The following is a 17,956-nucleotide window of genomic DNA, read 5'->3' as shown; positions in this document are numbered from 1 at the left end:
AGAACTTCCAAGGCATGCTCTGGTTCATGGCATTACGGAGAGTCGATCACGACTAAGATGACTAAACAACAATACTACTATTGTTGTAGCCTTAACATTCTAGGTCCCTTCTTTCAATTGCCAGAAGTGTCACAATCACCCTAGATATGGGTGGACTGTGTTCCTGACCAACAAGATCTCTAGGCACTGGAAGAGCTCACCATCTTTCCTAAATCATTACAACTAGGTTGGACTGTGTGAAACCAGAGCACAACCACAAACACCATCTCTGTTCCTCTCTACCTCTAGATCAGGGGTGGCCAACTCCCAAGAGACTGTGATCTACTTTCAGAATCAAAATCTGGCGGTGATCTACCCCCATTTTGGGGGGTTTGGCTCAAAGTTGTTGAGCTTTTTTTAGGGAGAAGGAAAGGGGGGAGCAGAATTGCATAAAAGCACTCACAAAACTGTACACCGCACAAACTCCTTTACCCACTCCATTAACCTACCTATCAAGATTTCTAAAAAAATACATGCCTTCATCCATTGTTAGTGTGACACCTGCATCACCATTTTGGTAACCAACTGTTCAATATCAGACGAATACTGTGTCAGGGCCAGCTTCAGGGAACCCCACCCCCTCAGCTAGGGGCACCCACCCACCCACCCCTCTCCCGCTAGCTGATGAGGGAGGAGGAGCCGGGGAGCTCTAGGCAGGCAAGAGGGACAGGGAGCAATCCAGCCATTCTGTGCAACGCACTAACAGAGTCACACACATACTGGTAAGCTCAGTATCGAGAAGAGGGAATGAGCTCTCCCTGCAATTGCTCAAGGTTATTGAGCTTTTTTTAGGGGGAGAGACAAGAGTTCTTGGGGGTTTTTTTTTTTAGGGGGAGAGCTCTTTCTTTTCTTTTAGGCTGCCAATCACTAAGGAACCCACAATCTACCCGGGATCTACCAGAAACGTCCTGGGGATCTACTGGTAGATCCCAATCTACCTGTTGGCCATGCCTGCTCTAGATGATTGAATCTGCCCAGAGTCTCTGACTAAAATGCATTCTGGTGAATTTTATAATCAATGTGTGTGAAATCAGGCTGAGAGGACAGAGATTAAGCTGGCTATTCACGCCCTTGTGGGTGCACCAAATATACAAGATCCTCTATTCTGCAATCAACACAAAACCTTCAGTTGTCCCTGCCAAAGGTGAACAGAACCTGACAAATCATCTTACTACTTTAGTATAGAAAAAAGGAAATAAAAGGAACTGCATCTGCCGGTCGCATTTGCTGACAGCAAAACAGTTACAGCTGCATTTTTAAGGGTTATTGTTGTTGTTTACAGTTAAAGTAAATACAATCAGACCAAACTTAAACCCATCACTTCCTGGCATATAGAAGGGGAAGAAATTGAGGCAGTGAGAGATTTTACTTTCTTGGGTTCCATGATAACTGCAGGTGGTGGCAGCAGTAACGAAATTAAAAGATGCCTGCTTCTTGGGAGAAAAGCAATGACAAACCTAGACAGCATCTTAAAAAGCAGAGACACCACCTTGCCGACAAAGGTCCGTATAGTTAAAGCTATGGTTTTCCCAGTAGTGATGTATTGAAGTGAGAGATGGACCACAAAGAAGGCTGGTCACCGAAGAATTGATGCTTTTGAATTATGGTGCTGGAGGAGACTCTTGAGAGTCCCATGGACTCCAAGAAGATCAAACCGATCCATTCTGAAGGAAATCAGCCCTGAGTGCTCACTGGAAGGACAGATCGTGAAGCTGAGGCTCCAATACTTTGACAACCCTATGAGAAGAGAAGACTCCCTGGAAAAGACCCTGATGTTGGGAAAGATTGAGGGCACAAGGAGAAGGGGATGACAGAGGACGAGATGGTTGGACAGTGTTCTCGAAGCTACTAACATGTGTCTGACCAACAGGGCCGTCTTAAGCGCCCCTGGCGCCGTGGAGCAGCGGATCCCTCCGGCGCCCCACCCCCACCCCGTTTCCCAGCGCGGTGGGTGGGCGGGCAGGCACAGTGCGGTTGTCAACCGGCGGACCGGGCGGGCGCAGCTCGCGGCGCCCTCCTGGCGGGCCGGCGCCATGGTGCCACGACACCGGGGGTCTGCCTAGAGCCGGCCCTGCTGACCAAACTGCAGGAGGCAGTGGAAGACAGGAGTGCCTGGAGTGCTCTGGTCCATGGGGTCATGAAGAGTTGGACACGACTAAACGACTAAACAACAACAAGCAGAAGCTGGTCGACTGCTAGGTATTTGAGATACGTTTTCAAGAATGGGGCCTAAAAATACTTCTTCGTTTCTGCTACTGAAGTTGAATTCTAAGAGGCAGAGAAGCAAGAGAATACAAAAATATAGAAAAAACTAGAAAGAAAGAAAAATCCAATGCCTATTTTATTACTCCTTTTCCCTTTCCCACTTCCCAGCTGGGCTGGCACCTGCATGCTATGTAACAGTAAGCTAGCAAATGTACCATCATCACTTATCTTCTTATTTCTTACAGAGTCCCCACGTCCTCCAAGCCAATAGAAGAAGTGATTTGCAAATAAATTGTTCATGAAGAAGTAGCAGGCTAGAGTATGGCTAGGGCACGTAGGACTGAAACCATTTGCTGCCTTCACCCTATTGTGTGAAAATGAGCTAAAGTTGTCATACATTGTAAAATATTAAAGCAACAAATAATTCTTACCTTTCTCTGTTAAATTTTAGGGAGTGCAGTATAGCAGGCCTCTTCTGACGCAAATTCCATAAATGTAAGGTATCATCAGCCAAGGCACTCACAAGGGCTCCCTTAAAAGAAAAAAGGAAGCTTTGTCAAGGGAATCTGTAAATATTTTGGAATTATGGTGCTTTCAATATTTTTAAAGGGATTAGAACTGCTTCACAAGAGTCAGTCAAGTTACATTCAAACACATTTTAAATATTCCACATATCACTGCTCAGTTTTGCAGCAGAAAATGACAATTTATACATTATTCTCATTAAAGCTAGATCTTTGCTCCATTATATCAATTTGACTGTATCAGTACCAAGAGTCAGTGCTGGACAAACCAGCAAAAGGTAAATTGCCAAAAAATGAGAATGGAAACTTTCAATCACCTCCAACGTGTGCTCAAAAAAATGGGAGAAGAATGCAAGCCCAAGGCTGTTTGCACACATAACAGCAAAACATGGTTTGTCATTAAATTTGAATGCAATAATTAGCATAACTAAGTTCTTAATTTTCTTAATTAAGTTTTTTAATTTTAATTTTTCCATTTTTATTTTCCAGGTAATCTGACAACTCATCATTCCAGTCAATTTAGTCACAACCATTTGCACGGAACAGATTGCCTTCTACTTTTAATACACACAAAATTGTATGGATCATGCCCCAAAATGGATAGAAGTAGCAGCTCTGTTGAGAGAAGAATGGATAAAAAAACTTATGGACTATGCAGAAATGGCAAAACTTACTGGAATAAAAAATCAAGATAACAAACTCTTTATAAAAGAATGGAAATAGTTTATCGAATATTTACCGTACAAACAAATTGTAAACAGATAAAGACATTGGCAGGATTATTGTAATAACCTGCAGTTTCAAAATAATATATAATCAAAATAGATAAATAAAAGAAAAAGTTAATTTAGAATATGCAGGAGATGATAAAAATAAATTTAAGGAACAGCAGAAAGGAGGAAGGAAGTCGAGGTTTGAAATGTTACAACTATTTGTTAAGCTATTGAAATGTGTATAAATGAAAGCTATAAATAAAATTGTATCTTAAAAAATTGTTTGTATCACAAGCTTACCAACCTCATTGATCAGAAACTGAAGCTGGATTACTGCAGCACCACTGTCATGTTGGCAGTAGCATTCAACGCCTGGCCGACCAAAACTGACATTAATTTCATTAAGGAATATTAGCTAATATAAATCTGTGTTGGAAGCAAACAATCACATCAAACTTTCTATTTACAATTATGCTAAGCAACAGCTTCTACAAAGTCAGTTATACCACAGTGCAACTTTTTATAGAAGCCTCAATGAAAATCAGCAAGCGCCAAAGAACTTATTTCCCCACCATTTGTTTTGGACAGGCATGCTAGTTCATACTTGAAAATTTTATATTGAGACTGGTGGCAATTTAAGCCTCATTGTCATCACTACTTAGATGCTGTGAAGAATTTCTCACATAGGACCACTGTTGCAGGAATACTTAAACCACAGGAAAATGAAATGTTAAGGTGATTTTAACACATCAAAAGCTAGCTGAAAATTGCTAGATCAACACGCTGCTATCCTTTTAGTATGGAAGAACATCACCTTCCATTTCTGAAATGAAAGGCTTCTGGCTGTTGATTTAATAAATTAATTTAATAAATTAATAAATTATTGATTTAATAAATTATTTATTCTTATTTTAAATTGTTTGTATTGTGACCAATTTGTTTTAGTTTTCTGTAAGCAAACTCAGCCTTTAGAGAGCTGGGATATAAATATTTTCAACAATAAATAAGCAAGAGTGCCTATTCCTCCTGCATGGGTACATAAAAGATGTGCTAGAAAAACCAAGGGTCAGCTTGTTTTATTGCGGCCAAATCATTTGTCCTCCCACAATTCCTTCACCCTGCGTAGGGAGGCCCAGCATGTGAACTTTCACCCAGGAGGCAAGTAATAAGTGGACAGCTCACTATCATTATTAATTGTTACCATTATTTCTGTCCTCTTTTACTCAGTCAGTTCTCTGGTTGTTTATGAACAGTACATTAAAACATAGCACTTTAAATCTGTAGATTTTGAATACAAAATTTACAAACAGCAGAACTGAGGAGAACTAAGGGTTTCAGCTGACAAGTCCTGCTACTGCAATGGGGTTCTCCCATCTTCTCCCCCTGAAATTGGCTCTGGGGAAGCTCCAAAACAGCACGTAGGAAGAGGAGAGGGGGTTGTTTTGTCTATCAAGCTGACAAGCTTGTGCTGGTGGAATGAGTGCCATACTGCTATGTTGAATTCTTCCTTAAATATAAAGATGTGTTTGAATAAAATGTTTCCAAAATTTCAGTATAAAGGCCAAGGAACTCAGGTAAACCTTTCTAAAAACCTCAGTACCATCACCAAGAAGGCACTGTATCTCATGCTCAATAGGACAGAATAATTAAAAAAATGAGAAACATGCATGAAAAAACTACACTCACAGTGAGCTCAAAGTACATGCCTTCTTTCTTCTCCGTTTAGGTCCAAAAGGCACATTTTCAGTAAAGTACATGTTACATACAAGTGCCACAGTTGCCATTTTTTCTAACAGGCAGGTATAGTTAATCTTCCCTTGCCCATGATATCATCCACTCAACCCTATAGTCTGGGCAGTTCACAATTTATAATAAAAAGAAACCAACAGTAACAATCAACTACATGAAATCAATACAAACACTGCAGCACTACAAAACCTTATGAAGGTACATAATGATTTTTTAAAAACGTTGAAACCCTATGACAGACTGGAGATGTAGTTCTACAAACCAAAAACATTATATTACAAGACTCATGGAAACAAGGTATTCACCTAGCATAAAAAGTTCCTACTGTACATGCCTCCATATCTCCATATCTTGGAGGCATGTACAGTAGGAACTTTTTATGCTAGGTGAATACCTTGTTTCCATAAGTCTTGTAATATAATGTTTTTGGTTTGTAGAACTACATCTCCAGTCTGTCATAGGGTTTCAACGTTTTTTAAAAAAATTATTATGTACCTTCATAAGGTTTTGTAGTGCTGCAGTGTTTGTATTGATTTCATGTAGTTGATTGTTACTGTTGGTTTCTTTTTATTATTCTTTTTATTATAAATTGTAATTATACCAGAAAGATATGGAGATAGGGAGATATGGAGGTCTCGTACACCCCAGGTAGTGTGGTTGCTGACCTTGAGCCAGACATCTTGGAGAGTGAAGTCAAATGGGCCTTAGAAAGCACTGCGAATAACAAAGCCAGTGGAAGTGATGATATTCCAGCTGAACTATTTAAAATTTTAAAAGATGATGCTGTTAAGGTGCTACACCCAATATGCCAGCAAGTTTGGAAAACTCAGCAATGGCCAGAGGATTGGAGAAGATCAGTCTACATCCCAATTCCAAAGAAGGGCAGTGCCAAAGAATGCTCCAACTACCGCACAATTGCGCTCATTTCACACGCTAGCAAGGTTATGCTTAAAATTCTACAAGGCAGGCTTAGGCAGTATGTGGACCGAGAACTCCCAGAAGTGCAAGCTGGATTTCGAAAGGGCAGAGGAACCAGAGACCAAATAGCAAACATGCGCTGGATTATGGAGAAAGCTAGAGAGTTCCAGAAAAACGTCTACTTCTGCTTCATTGACTATGCAAAAGCCTTTGACTGTGTCGACCACAGCAAACTATGGCAAGTTCTTAAAGAAATGGGAGTGCCTGATCACCTCATCTGTCTCCTGAGAAATCTCTATGTGGGACAAGAAGCTACAGTTAGAACTGCATATGGAACAACTGAGTGGTTCAAAATTGGGAAAGGAGTACGACAAGGTTGTATATTGTCTCCCTGCTTATTTAACTTATATGCAGAATTCATCATGCGAAAGGCTGGACTAGATGAATCCCAAGCAGGAATTAAGATTGCCGGAAGAAATATCAACAACCTCAGATATGCAGATGACACAACCTTGATGGCAGAAAGTGAGGAGGAATTAAAGAACCTTTTAATGAGGGTGAAAGAGGAGAGCGCAAAAAATGGTCTGAAGCTCAACATCAAAAAAACCAAGATCATGGCCACTGGTCCCATCACCTCCTGGCAAATAGAAGGGGAAGAAATGGAGGCAGTGAGAGATTTTACTTTCTTGGGCTCCTTGATCACTGCAGATGGTGACAGCAGTCACGAAATTAAAAGACGCCTGCTTCTTGGGAGAAAAGCAATGACAAACCTAGACAGCATCTTAAAAAGCAGAGACATCACCTTGCCGACAAAGGTCCGTATAGTTAAAGCTATGGTTTTCCCAGTAGTGATGTATGGAAGTGAGAGCTGGACCATAAAGAAGGCTGATCGCCGAAGAATTGATGCTTTTGAATTATGGTGCTGGAGGAGACTCTTGAGAGTCCCATGGACTGCTAGAAGATCAAACCTATCAATTCTTAAGGAAATCAGCCCTGAGTGCTTCCTGGAAGGACAGATCGTGAAGCTGAGGCTCCAATACTTTGGCCACCTCATGAGAAGAGAAGAATCCTTGGAAAAGACCCTGATGTTGGGAAAGATTGAGGGCACTAGGAGAAGGGGACGACAGAGGACGAGATGGTTGGACAGTGTTCTCGAAGCTACGAACATGAGTTTGACCAAACTACGGGAGGCAGTGCAAGACAGGAGTGCCTGGCGTGCTATGGTCCATGGGGTCACGAAGAGTCGGACACAACTAAACGACTAAACAACAACTGTACATGCCAGGGAAACTTGTTTGAAGAAAGCATTCCATACCCAGGGTGCCCCACCCCAAAAGGCCCTCTCACCAAACAGCCTCCCATCACCTTATTAGGCTGGAGAGTCTCTGATGAAGATCTTACAGCCCAGGTAAGCAGATAAGGGAGAAGGCAATCCTTCATGCATCCTGACCCCAACCTATTTACAGGTAATTTTTTATTTATTTTATTTTCAAAAAAAAAATACTGATTGATTAATGAAGTGGTTTATAAAAAGAATAAAATGATCAAATTATTGGCAGAAACGATTTAAACTACTACTTTAAACATTCAAAACATTCAGAAAAACAATCAAAAAATTAAAACCAGCAATAAACTAAATATCAGTATTCTAGATACCTGCATAGGCTTGTCTAAACAATGTTTTATAGTACAGTGAAGGCACATGCCTGATAACAATATAAAATATTAATACCACTACTGTGCTTTGAAATGGGCCTGGAAATGGACTGGAAGCCAGTACAGATCACAAAGGACTAGAGTGATGTACTGATACCTATCAGTCAGCATTAATAATCCTGCTGCTCTACTGTGGGCCAGCTGAAAATTCCAGACTATTTTCAAAGGCACATAAAATGCATTGCAGTAATTGAACTGGAAGGTTACACAGGACATAGATAATTGTCCAATCTCAAGGTTAATCCTCCCAAAGTGGCTTTTAAGGCCAGAAATAAAGAAATGAAAGTGTATTGGGCTACTGTCATGAACATGTGTGTACGTGTAAGAATATTTTGTCTGGTTCCATGTTTTGAATTTTTATATTGGAACAAACCCTGAACACTGTGACCACAGTGGAAGGGATAAATACAAACTACCTTAAACAAATCAGTCAAATCTTTTATAATCAGTGCCGGATTTACGAACGGGCTGAGTGGGCTGCAGCCCAGGGACTCATAATCTAGGAGGACCAGAGCCTCTTGCCATTTTTTTAAAAAACAGGCATTTTTTTACTATCTAGGTGCAGTTGCTTAGTAACATTAAACATGTGCCGTATGAGTCTGTATATACAGTTACACAAGTGAGTACTTACTATTTAGTAAAATTCATGGAGGCTTTAAAGCTAATCAGAATCAAATGTTAAAGTCAGCAATGAAGCAATACAAGTGTTCAGATCACTGTCTATCAATATAGCATGCATTCTAAGAACAAATAAGGATTATTTTATATGATTGTGGATCACAATAATTTTGACTTTTTGTGAAAATGATAATGAGTAAGCAATATGAAAGTGGTGCTAGTAAATGAAAAGTGATGAAAAGAAGGAAATACTCAAATGTTTAAAGCCAATCATGTCATATGACTTTATACAGCAGGCAGAAACAGCCTGACATAATCCCTCAGATTCAGAACAATTGTGTTTACAAAGAGAATCAAGTAGACTACACAGCAGTCTGAAGAACAACTAGTTTATATACAGAACGCAACCTTCCAAGAACTTAGAGAAGTGTTGTCGTTAACTACCATTACAAATACCGATTCTTCGGGACAAAGTGACAATGAAGTGACCTGCAGCCAAAGAATTAACACAAGGTGCTGAAGGAACAAGCCATGAGATAATTATGCCAAAAAAAGAAGTTCAAGCTCATTAAAGCATCTTAAAGAATTGGAAAACAAAGCAAATTATTTCAGTGAAAACACTAGCAGTTCTGCTCTAAGAATTTATTCTATTCCACCAAAGTAAATGGAGTAACCTATCCTCAAGAGTGGCTAGTGCATTCTCCCAGAAAAGTCTACTGTTTCATGTGTGCACTTTTCTCTAACCAAACTACCTCGACTACAGCTTTACCTTCTACTGAATTTGATGATTGGCATCACACCTATCTTGTTCAAATCCATGGGAACTATAAAATCATAGAAACTCCATGCTAACATACATCAAAACTCGAAGTGCAGATCAGAGTAGGATTACTGGAGGCACTTACTTTAGCATGTTGCTGCAGTGATTTCCCATTCAGGAGCAAATGACTTGGCATTTAGCAGAAGACCCAGGCATTTAGGCATTTAGGCATTTGGCATTTAGGGGACCCAGGTGGCGCTGTGGAGGGGACCCAGGTGGCGCTGTGGTTAAACCACTGAGCCTAGGGCTTGCTGATCAGAAGGTCGGCGGTTCGAAGCCCTGTGACGGAGTGAGCTCCCGTTGCTTGGTCCCAGCTCCTGCCAACCTAGCAGTTCGAAAGCACGTCAAAGTGCAAGTAGATAAATAGGAACCGCTACAGCGGGAAGGTAAACGGCGTTTCCATGTGCTTCTCTGGTTTGCCAGAAGCGGCTTTGTCATGCTGGCCACATGACCTGGAAGCTATACGCCGGCTCCCTCGGCCAATAATGCGAGATGAGCGCGCAACCTCAGAGTCGGTCACGACTGGACCTAATGGTCAGGGGTCCCTTTACCTTTTTTAATGAAACATTTGCTCCACCTAACAATGGTAACTTTCTGTGATTGTTTGAATTAATCGCCAAATTGGTAAAGGCTCTAGTCAGTCATTGTACTTATCCAAAACCGTATGTGAGTTGATGGCTAATAGAGTTCAATAAGCTATACTGAGCAATATCAGACAGGCAGGTTATTTTACTTTATCAGTTGATTCATCCACTGATGCTTCTCATGTTGACCAACTTACTGTTATTGCTAGATATGTTTCTCCTAGTAATGGATTACCAGTCAAATGTTTTCTGAGGTTTTTTTGAACTGAAAAATCACAGCGGTGAAAGTATGGCTGAGCTGATACTGAACTTCTTGAAACAGATTTCAGTAAATGTAGAGGACAATCATATGATAATCCAGCCAATATGGCTGGAAAGTAAAATGTCATTCACCAAAAAATTATGGAAAGGAACAAGTTTGCAAAGTTTATTCCATGTGTTGCACATTCCTTAAATCTAGTTGGATGAACCCAAGTTGACTCGTGCCTGGATGGAGTAAAGTTTTTTAACACAATAAATGAGCATTATTGTTTTTTCTCTGCTTCTACAAAAAGATGGGAAGTGCTAAAAATTTATTCACTCTTGTGTCAAAAGTTCCTAAGCATTTATCAGACACAAGATGGGAGGCTCACACCAAAGCTACTACAGCTAATAGCAAAAGTTATATTTATATTGTTGAAACCCTCGGTCTTATTTACTGTGATGGAACTGAAAAAGGAGATACTACATGACCGGTAGAAAATCTTCTGCAGAAAATGGAAGAATTTGAATTCATTTTCATGCTTCACTTTTAGACACATTCACAAGACCAATTTCATGAAATTAGCAAGACAATTCAAAGTCTGCAAATCTCATCGAGCACATACAAATATTTACAGTTGCGATTGCAGTTTGTATCCACCACTTAAGCTAAATTTATACTGGATGTAAAGTACAAAACTGTCAAAAGAAGGCAGAGTGTACGAAAAAACCAAAACAATGATGGGACAGTGCCCTAAGCCTTAGATGAACTTTATCCAAGAGACAAGTTTAGAGTAAATTCATTTATCTCTCTTGTCATCGATCCTCTTGAAGTCAACCTAGACAGAAGAGCAATAGTGTACAGGAGTGTAGTTGGCAATTTTTCATTTTTGGTGAACCTGCAAGCGACCAAATAACTGATTTACAATGGTGTCAAAATGCTGATGCAAGAGTATCCAAAAGATGTTGACCTTAGCCTGGTCGGTGATCTCTTGTACTTCCACATGTATGTAAAATAACCTCACCCTGAAAAAGATATGTATTCAGCCACCAATATATGTATCATAATATTCCAGGAGAAAATTCAGATAGTTTTTCCAAATGTGGCAACAATTTTCAGATTGTTCCTGTGCTTAAGGGTTACAAACTACTGCTGAAAGATCTTTTTTAAAAAAAAAAGTAAAAAGAATAAAGAATGATATACAGTCATATGGTCAACCCAGGAATGGTTGTCTGAGCCAAACATTCTCTACATAGAAAATGATAAATTGTGCCTTACTGATTTATATAATTGGTAAGTGCTCAAAATAAACTGATCTGACGTTATAGTGTAATCTTATAGCTATGAATCCCCTTGAATGTTCTTTATCTTAATTTGATACTTTTGTAATCTTTGTTTATAAATTTATAACCTTTAATAAGGTGTCACTGTCTAGTAACAAGAAGCATTCCTCAGCACTAGGATAAATATACAAGGTAGCAACACCACCAATTTCACAAAAATAATTTAAGAGGCACCTGCACATTTTGCCCCATAACTTTATTTCTAGAAGGGTTAGATACTTACTATTTATTTATTTAATTTTTATATACTGCCCTTCATCCAAAGATCCCATGGCAGTTCACACAGTTCACAACATAAAAATACAAAATGAGAACACAAAGTACATAACAAAAAACAAATCAATGAAAGTTTGCCCATGGGTGCCATGTTGGCAACCCCTGTTCTGCGGCTTATAGTTAGCAAATGGTTTCAATAAACTTGACAGCACAAGGGTGGGATCTCTGAGGATGGTCTATGCCAAATTTGGGGTAGAAAGGATAAGGAATGGCTTATTCTAATCAATTTAAAGTTTGAGGAGACACTGGGATTCCACATGATTCTGCATTTTTCTTCCATAGATTTTCCTGGTATGCTTCTTCTGGAAAGATTTCTCTGCTTCTACTGCATGTTTTTGAAAACGTGTTGTTTTAGGTCAAGGGGAACGTTTAATATGTGCCTCCATCAGCAGAACAATGAGAGAAATGATTTCCATCCATCCCTTTGCCTCCGCCTGCAGACATTAATGTGACTTACTGTTCTGAATGCTCCTTCCACTAGTAAAAGGCGTGGGAATCAGAATCTCCTGTGTCCTACTGACAGAAGCTTCTGCTAAATCCAAATGCTTTCTGTCTGCTGATTATATTACAATGCTACGAAGGGTTAGCTGCTTCTGTGATTTAAAAAGGCTTTCAATCAACATCATTTTAGCAATTTTGTGGACCGGTGGTATCCAAACAGGTTTTTATTTTTTAAAAAAATTATAGCAAGATAAGCACTCTAAGTGGTATCTCACATCTTTAATATTTTAAATATTTTATGAATTTTTTAAAAAAAAGTAGCCAGAAATTTTAGGCCCTAATCAAAAGATTTATTTAAAAGGTCATCAAGGTAAAAACATGACACCAACTACAAAGTTTATAGTGAATATGTGCTAAGAGGGACACAGCATTGTACTGATGACACACACTTGAAATCCCCAGGTGATAGCTGTTTTATGTGGAATAGTATAGGAGACAGAATCAAACCCTTAGAAATCCCACTGCCCAAAAGCAATGGGGCCTAGCAATAGTCACCTAGTGCTACTCTCTTTTTCTGCAGGTAGGAGCAGAATAACTGCAACACAGAGCATCTAACTCCCAATCCCATGACAACTGAAACTGATCTCTCAGGCTGTAAACTAGATGATGCTCCAAGGACCTCCAAATGAAACTACATTAATTGTGGCATCAAGTTTGGCGCAAATCCAAGAAATTTTGCCCTCAAAGTGCTTTGCAAATATCACAGCTGGCTACTGAGTAGTCCATTGTTAATGATACCACACAAGTCTGAAACCTGCCCATTTGTCATTCTAAACAGCTCTTCTGGGCAGTTCACTGAAGATGCTATGAGGGTAAAAAGTGTGTTCTCTTTGCTGCCACCATTGTCCCAAGGTAGGTGTGACTATAGTCTTGTACCCATTTGATCAAATCACATTGAGACTTCCATCAGCTCTGCTCTAGCAGACTCCCAGTGTACTTCATCCCCATTAAGTTAGTAACATAATAACTAAATATAATACAATTAAACTGGAATGAATAGAACAGGAAGAGAAATTTAAAATCATACTTCTAAGGAACTTTTTTCCAGGTGATCTCTAGGAACTATCACACAGAGAAATTCAGGCATGATAAAATTAGTAAGTTAACAAGTAATGCAATGAAGAAGTTTTCCAAGTAAAGTTCTGAATTTATCTGAACATGATTAAACCCTACATGCACTAGTAAAATTAGCATGGCACATTTTATTTTTGTTTACTATCAAGTATCCTGAATCAGATCTTTATCAATTCAGGGCATTTGAAAATTTGTTTCCAATTTTTCTGGAAAACCAAGATCACCGACTCTGAAATGTTGGTATTAACCATTCTGCATTTTATCCATACATACAATAGTTGTGGTTTCCTGGTGTGAGGCAAAGACCACCTTCTCTTGGCTCCACTACAATTCCTTCCCCCATTTGCATGGAGACCCAAGGAGCCCTGAGAGAAGACCTCCTCAGTTTCCCCAGTCCTACTGAAATAGGGTTTGGGAAGTCCTGGACAGTAGCCTAAGGGTAATCCCAAGGAAAGGCTAGCAGCAGAGCCCCTGGACCTTTCACACACATACACACGCCAAACACTGATTTTTTGGGGGGAAAGGCTATTTGGAAGCTGTGACTGCACCGTCTGGGAAAGACAGGTTGGAATTTGGGGCCTGATCCTGTACCTACTATGAAAGGTCAATAAAATGGAGTAGCTGTGCTCGTCCTGTCTAGTACTCATTTGGGGCCTGGTCTTTAAATTTATTTCCCCATGGACCCTGAGTCATTTAATGTGTCCTTGCCCTGTACTTCCAAAATTGGTAGCTAAAGTCCTTTAAGTCTCTACAGTTTTTAATAAATGTAATTCAAACTTCAGAATTCTGTGAGAAATGAAATCAGTGTCAACGGTCAAAATGTTTGCAATGCTTTTTTCTGTTTCATAAGTTCATTAGTAACAAAGAATAGATTGCAGATACAGTATTAGGCAAGCTTGGCAGTTTCAAAGCACTTAACTTTGTTTGTTTTACTTGTATTTAGTAAACATCCTAAACCAGATCACTCTAAGCAATCAATTTCCCCCAAAAAATTCTCTTTTCCAGGAAACCCACATCACTGGATGCAATCGTCAACAATAGTTTCAAACTGCATCTGTAAATTACATCCAAACTACAGTCAGTCTATTCAATGACAGATTACTGCATTCTATTTGCAGCAATGGCATCCAATAGTAAGACAAACTTCTTGGCTTACTGAGAACAAGTAGCATATATGGCTGCTCTTTAAAAAGTCACAATCAGCAAGTCAACAAACCAAGAGTTCAGGTAATTATCATAACTTGTGATGAGTGGGGAGTAGGAGCAAGCCATGTTCCCTGGTTTCAGATGGAACACAAAGCCAATGCTTCCTGGTTTGTTTACCCTGTTCATACTGGGGGACAACCAAAATAGGAGTGATTGAGTACCGTGTGCCAACATGCTGCTTGATAAGTGTGAATGCAGGAGCATCAAGGCAATCACTTGCTTTCTCATCAGTTTTGAGGTTAGCAATGTAATATCTGGCAATATTAGGAGACAGCAGCAGACTAGTGGTGTTTTAAAATTTTAAAAATACTGTTAGAGAAAGTACAGTCCAATTAAACATTTTTTAAAAAAATCTACCCAGCATTGGGTTCACTGTGCATTGGGTTCACATGTTCAAGAGAAACAATTTAATTGATACAATTTGCCAAGTGATACAAGTTGTAAGGAAGATATCAGAGAATCTAGCAACCTTGATAAAGCCAGTCTTATTTTACAGGGCCTTAGAAAGCACTGCTAATAACAAAGCCAGTGGAAGTGATGATATTCCAGCTGAACTATTTAAAATTTTAAAAGATGATGCTGTTAAGGTGCTACACCCAATATGCCAGCAAGTTTGGAAAACTCAGCAATGGCCAGAGGATTGGAGAAGATCAGTCTACGTCCCAATTCCAAAGAAGGGCAGTGCCAAAGAATGCTCCAACTACCGCACAATTGCGCTCATTTCACACGCTAGCAAGGTCATGCTTAAAATTCTACAAGGCAGGCTTAGGCAGTATGTGGACCGAGAACTCCCAGAAGTGCAAGCTGGATTTCGAAAGGGCAGAGGAACCAGAGACCAAATAGCAAACATGCGCTGGATTATGGAGAAAGCTAGAGAGTTCCAGAAAAACGTCTACTTCTGCTTCATTGACTATGCAAAAGCCTTTGACTGTGTCGACCACAGCAAACTATGGCAAGTTCTTAAAGAAATGGGAGTGCCTGATCACCTCATCTGTCTCCTGAGAAATCTCTATGTGGGACAAGAAGCTACAGTTAGAACTGGATATGGAACAACTGATTGGTTCAAAATTGGGAAAGGAGTACGACAAGGTTGTATATTGTCTCCCTGCTTATTTAACTTATATGCAGAATTCATCATGCGAAAGGCTGGACTAGATGAATCCCAAGCAGGAATTAAGATTGCCGGAAGAAATATCAACAACCTCAGATATGCAGATGACACAACCTTGATGGCAGAAAGTGAGGAGGAATTAAAGAACCTTTTAATGAGGGTGAAAGAGGAGAGCGCAAAATATGGTCTGAAGCTCAACATCAAAAAAACCAAGATCATGGCCACTGGTCCCATCACCTCCTGGCAAATAGAAGGGGAAGAAATGGAGGCAGTGAGAGATTTTACTTTCTTGGGCTCCTTGATCACTGCAGATGGTGACAGCAGTCACGAAATTAAAAGACGCATGCTTCTTGGGAGAAAAGCAATGACAAACCTAGACAGCATCTTAAAAAGCAGAGACATCACCTTGCCGACGAAGGTCCGTATAGTTAAAGCTATGGTTTTCCCAGTAGTGATGTATGGAAGTGAGAGCTGGACCATAAAGAAGGCTGATCGCCGAAGAATTGATGCTTTTGAATTATGGTGCTGGAGGAGACTCTTGAGAGTCCCATGGACTGCTAGAAGATCAAACCTATCCATTCTTAAGGAAATCAGCCCTGAGTGCTCCCTGGAAGGACAGATCGTGAAGCTGAGGCTCCAATACTTTGGCCACCTCATGAGAAGAGAAGAATCCTTGGAAAAGACCCTGATGTTGGGAAAGATTGAGGGCACTAGGAGAAGGGGACGACAGAGGACAAGATGGTTGGACAGTGTTCTCGAAGCTACGAACATGAGTTTGACCAAACTACGGGAGGCAGTACAAGACAGGAGTGCCTGGCGTGCTATGGTCCATGGGGTCACGAAGAGTCGGACACGACTAAACGACTAAACAACAACAACAAATTTTACAGTGAATTGGCTCTTCAATGCCAGCACATACAGTCGTTAGGTATATTATGTACTTCACATATCACATGCTTGTGAATTCTGTGATTTACGTTTTATATGGTAGCTTTACCAACTATGGGCTTAGCCAGACACAATGCTATGAAGAGTTCCTACAATCCAACTTATGGTTGACATTTCCTGCTTTAGGGTTTTTGTTTTCAATAGCAAGCTCCCATGACTGCTTTCAAGATCAGGTTAGATAAGCACTGGGTGAAGATATTTAACTTGACCCCTGATCTAAATAGTCTCCTAAAGCTATTATTAGCTGGGGGGAAGGGGGAGAGTCAGGTACAAATAGCTTAAACACTCATGCTGTTTCAAAGCATATGTCTGCTAACAAGTTAAGAAAAGAAACAATGGAAAATTCTAACTATGAATCACATAATGTATTGTATGGCTCCAGGTGTAATGAACTTACTCCCCTATAGGTATTATGGTGGACTGTTGCAGTTTCTCCTAATCCCTCCTGACCTAACATTATTTTTGTTAGCTACCTTGAAAACAGGTTTAAAAGTTAGGAATAAAATTCTTAATTGAAATTAATTATAACAGTGAAACCTATGTTTATGTATTATCTGTTTAGGGTCCAGGTCCTAATTGTGTTTTTCTCCAGCTTTCAAAACATCATTTATCAATTAAATTACCACATTTTATTATCCACATAAAATATACTGAGAGAGAAAACAGAAGCTCGATATGAACATATATACAAATAAGGCTGCAATCCTATACTTACACTGGAGTACATCCTGCTGAACTTGTCAGGGTTTTTTTTCCCCCAGTGAATATGCACAGAATTGGGCTGTGTTACTAAGTTTTAAAGGACTACTACTCTTATTCATGATTCTTCTACCAAAAATATGTGACACAGTGTATAACTAAAGCACTTTAAACTTAAAAACTTTTGTTTCCAATTCAAGCAGCTATCCAGATGCTTAAGTTCCAATATCAAATACTTCATCTCTCTGAAAATATCCTCAAACGAATACCAAGCCTGAATTTCATATTTGATGAAATATTTCACTGATTACAACTCAAGCGGAAAGGAATGTTAAATTAATACATTATTCAGTGTGAAAGCATTCATTCAGCACTGAGAAACACACTATTATCCTTACTGCTTTTACATAAGCAGCTTTATGATTTAGCAGAGTCATGCCTTTATCATGCAGTAAAAACCCAGTTGTCAACTTCTACTGCTATTAACTTGCAGCCAACGTATGTTCTTTTTATAAAAATAGTAACGGATACCATGTCACTGAAACTATAATGCACAATTGCAGATACACAGTTACTAGGAACCAGTATCTCCTATGGTCCAATCACAAGAAAAAATAGCATTTTCATGTTATTGCAGCATATTCCAAAGTCTATTAACCCAAATTTGTTCC

The 17,956-nt window shown here is 39.6% G+C and overlaps 1 protein-coding gene across 6 annotated transcripts in view; it reads right to left on the bottom strand.

The window, feature by feature from the left end:
* Positions 1 to 17,956, bottom strand: part of STXBP5 (syntaxin binding protein 5) — a 120,322-nt gene that overhangs the window by 87,528 nt on the left and 14,838 nt on the right. For all 6 annotated transcript variants that reach the window (XR_015949327.1, XM_035108797.3, XM_035108798.3 and 3 more), the window contains exons 3-4: positions 3,786 to 3,867; positions 2,676 to 2,776 (exon numbers count right to left, since the gene is read on the bottom strand). Coding sequence is in view for 5 of the 6 variants with exons in the window: in XM_035108797.3 (XP_034964688.1) it covers positions 2,676 to 2,776; positions 3,786 to 3,867 (183 nt within the window). In the remaining variant the exon portion in view is untranslated. The remainder of the gene's footprint in view (positions 1 to 2,675; positions 2,777 to 3,785; positions 3,868 to 17,956) is intronic.

This window comes from Zootoca vivipara, chromosome 3, assembly GCF_965207765.1.
Source record: "Zootoca vivipara chromosome 3, rZooViv2.hap1.1, whole genome shotgun sequence".
Taxonomy (NCBI): domain Eukaryota; kingdom Metazoa; phylum Chordata; class Lepidosauria; order Squamata; family Lacertidae; genus Zootoca; species Zootoca vivipara.
Note: the sequence above shows the minus strand (reverse complement) of the source record. Positions and strands in the feature narration are given on the sequence as shown.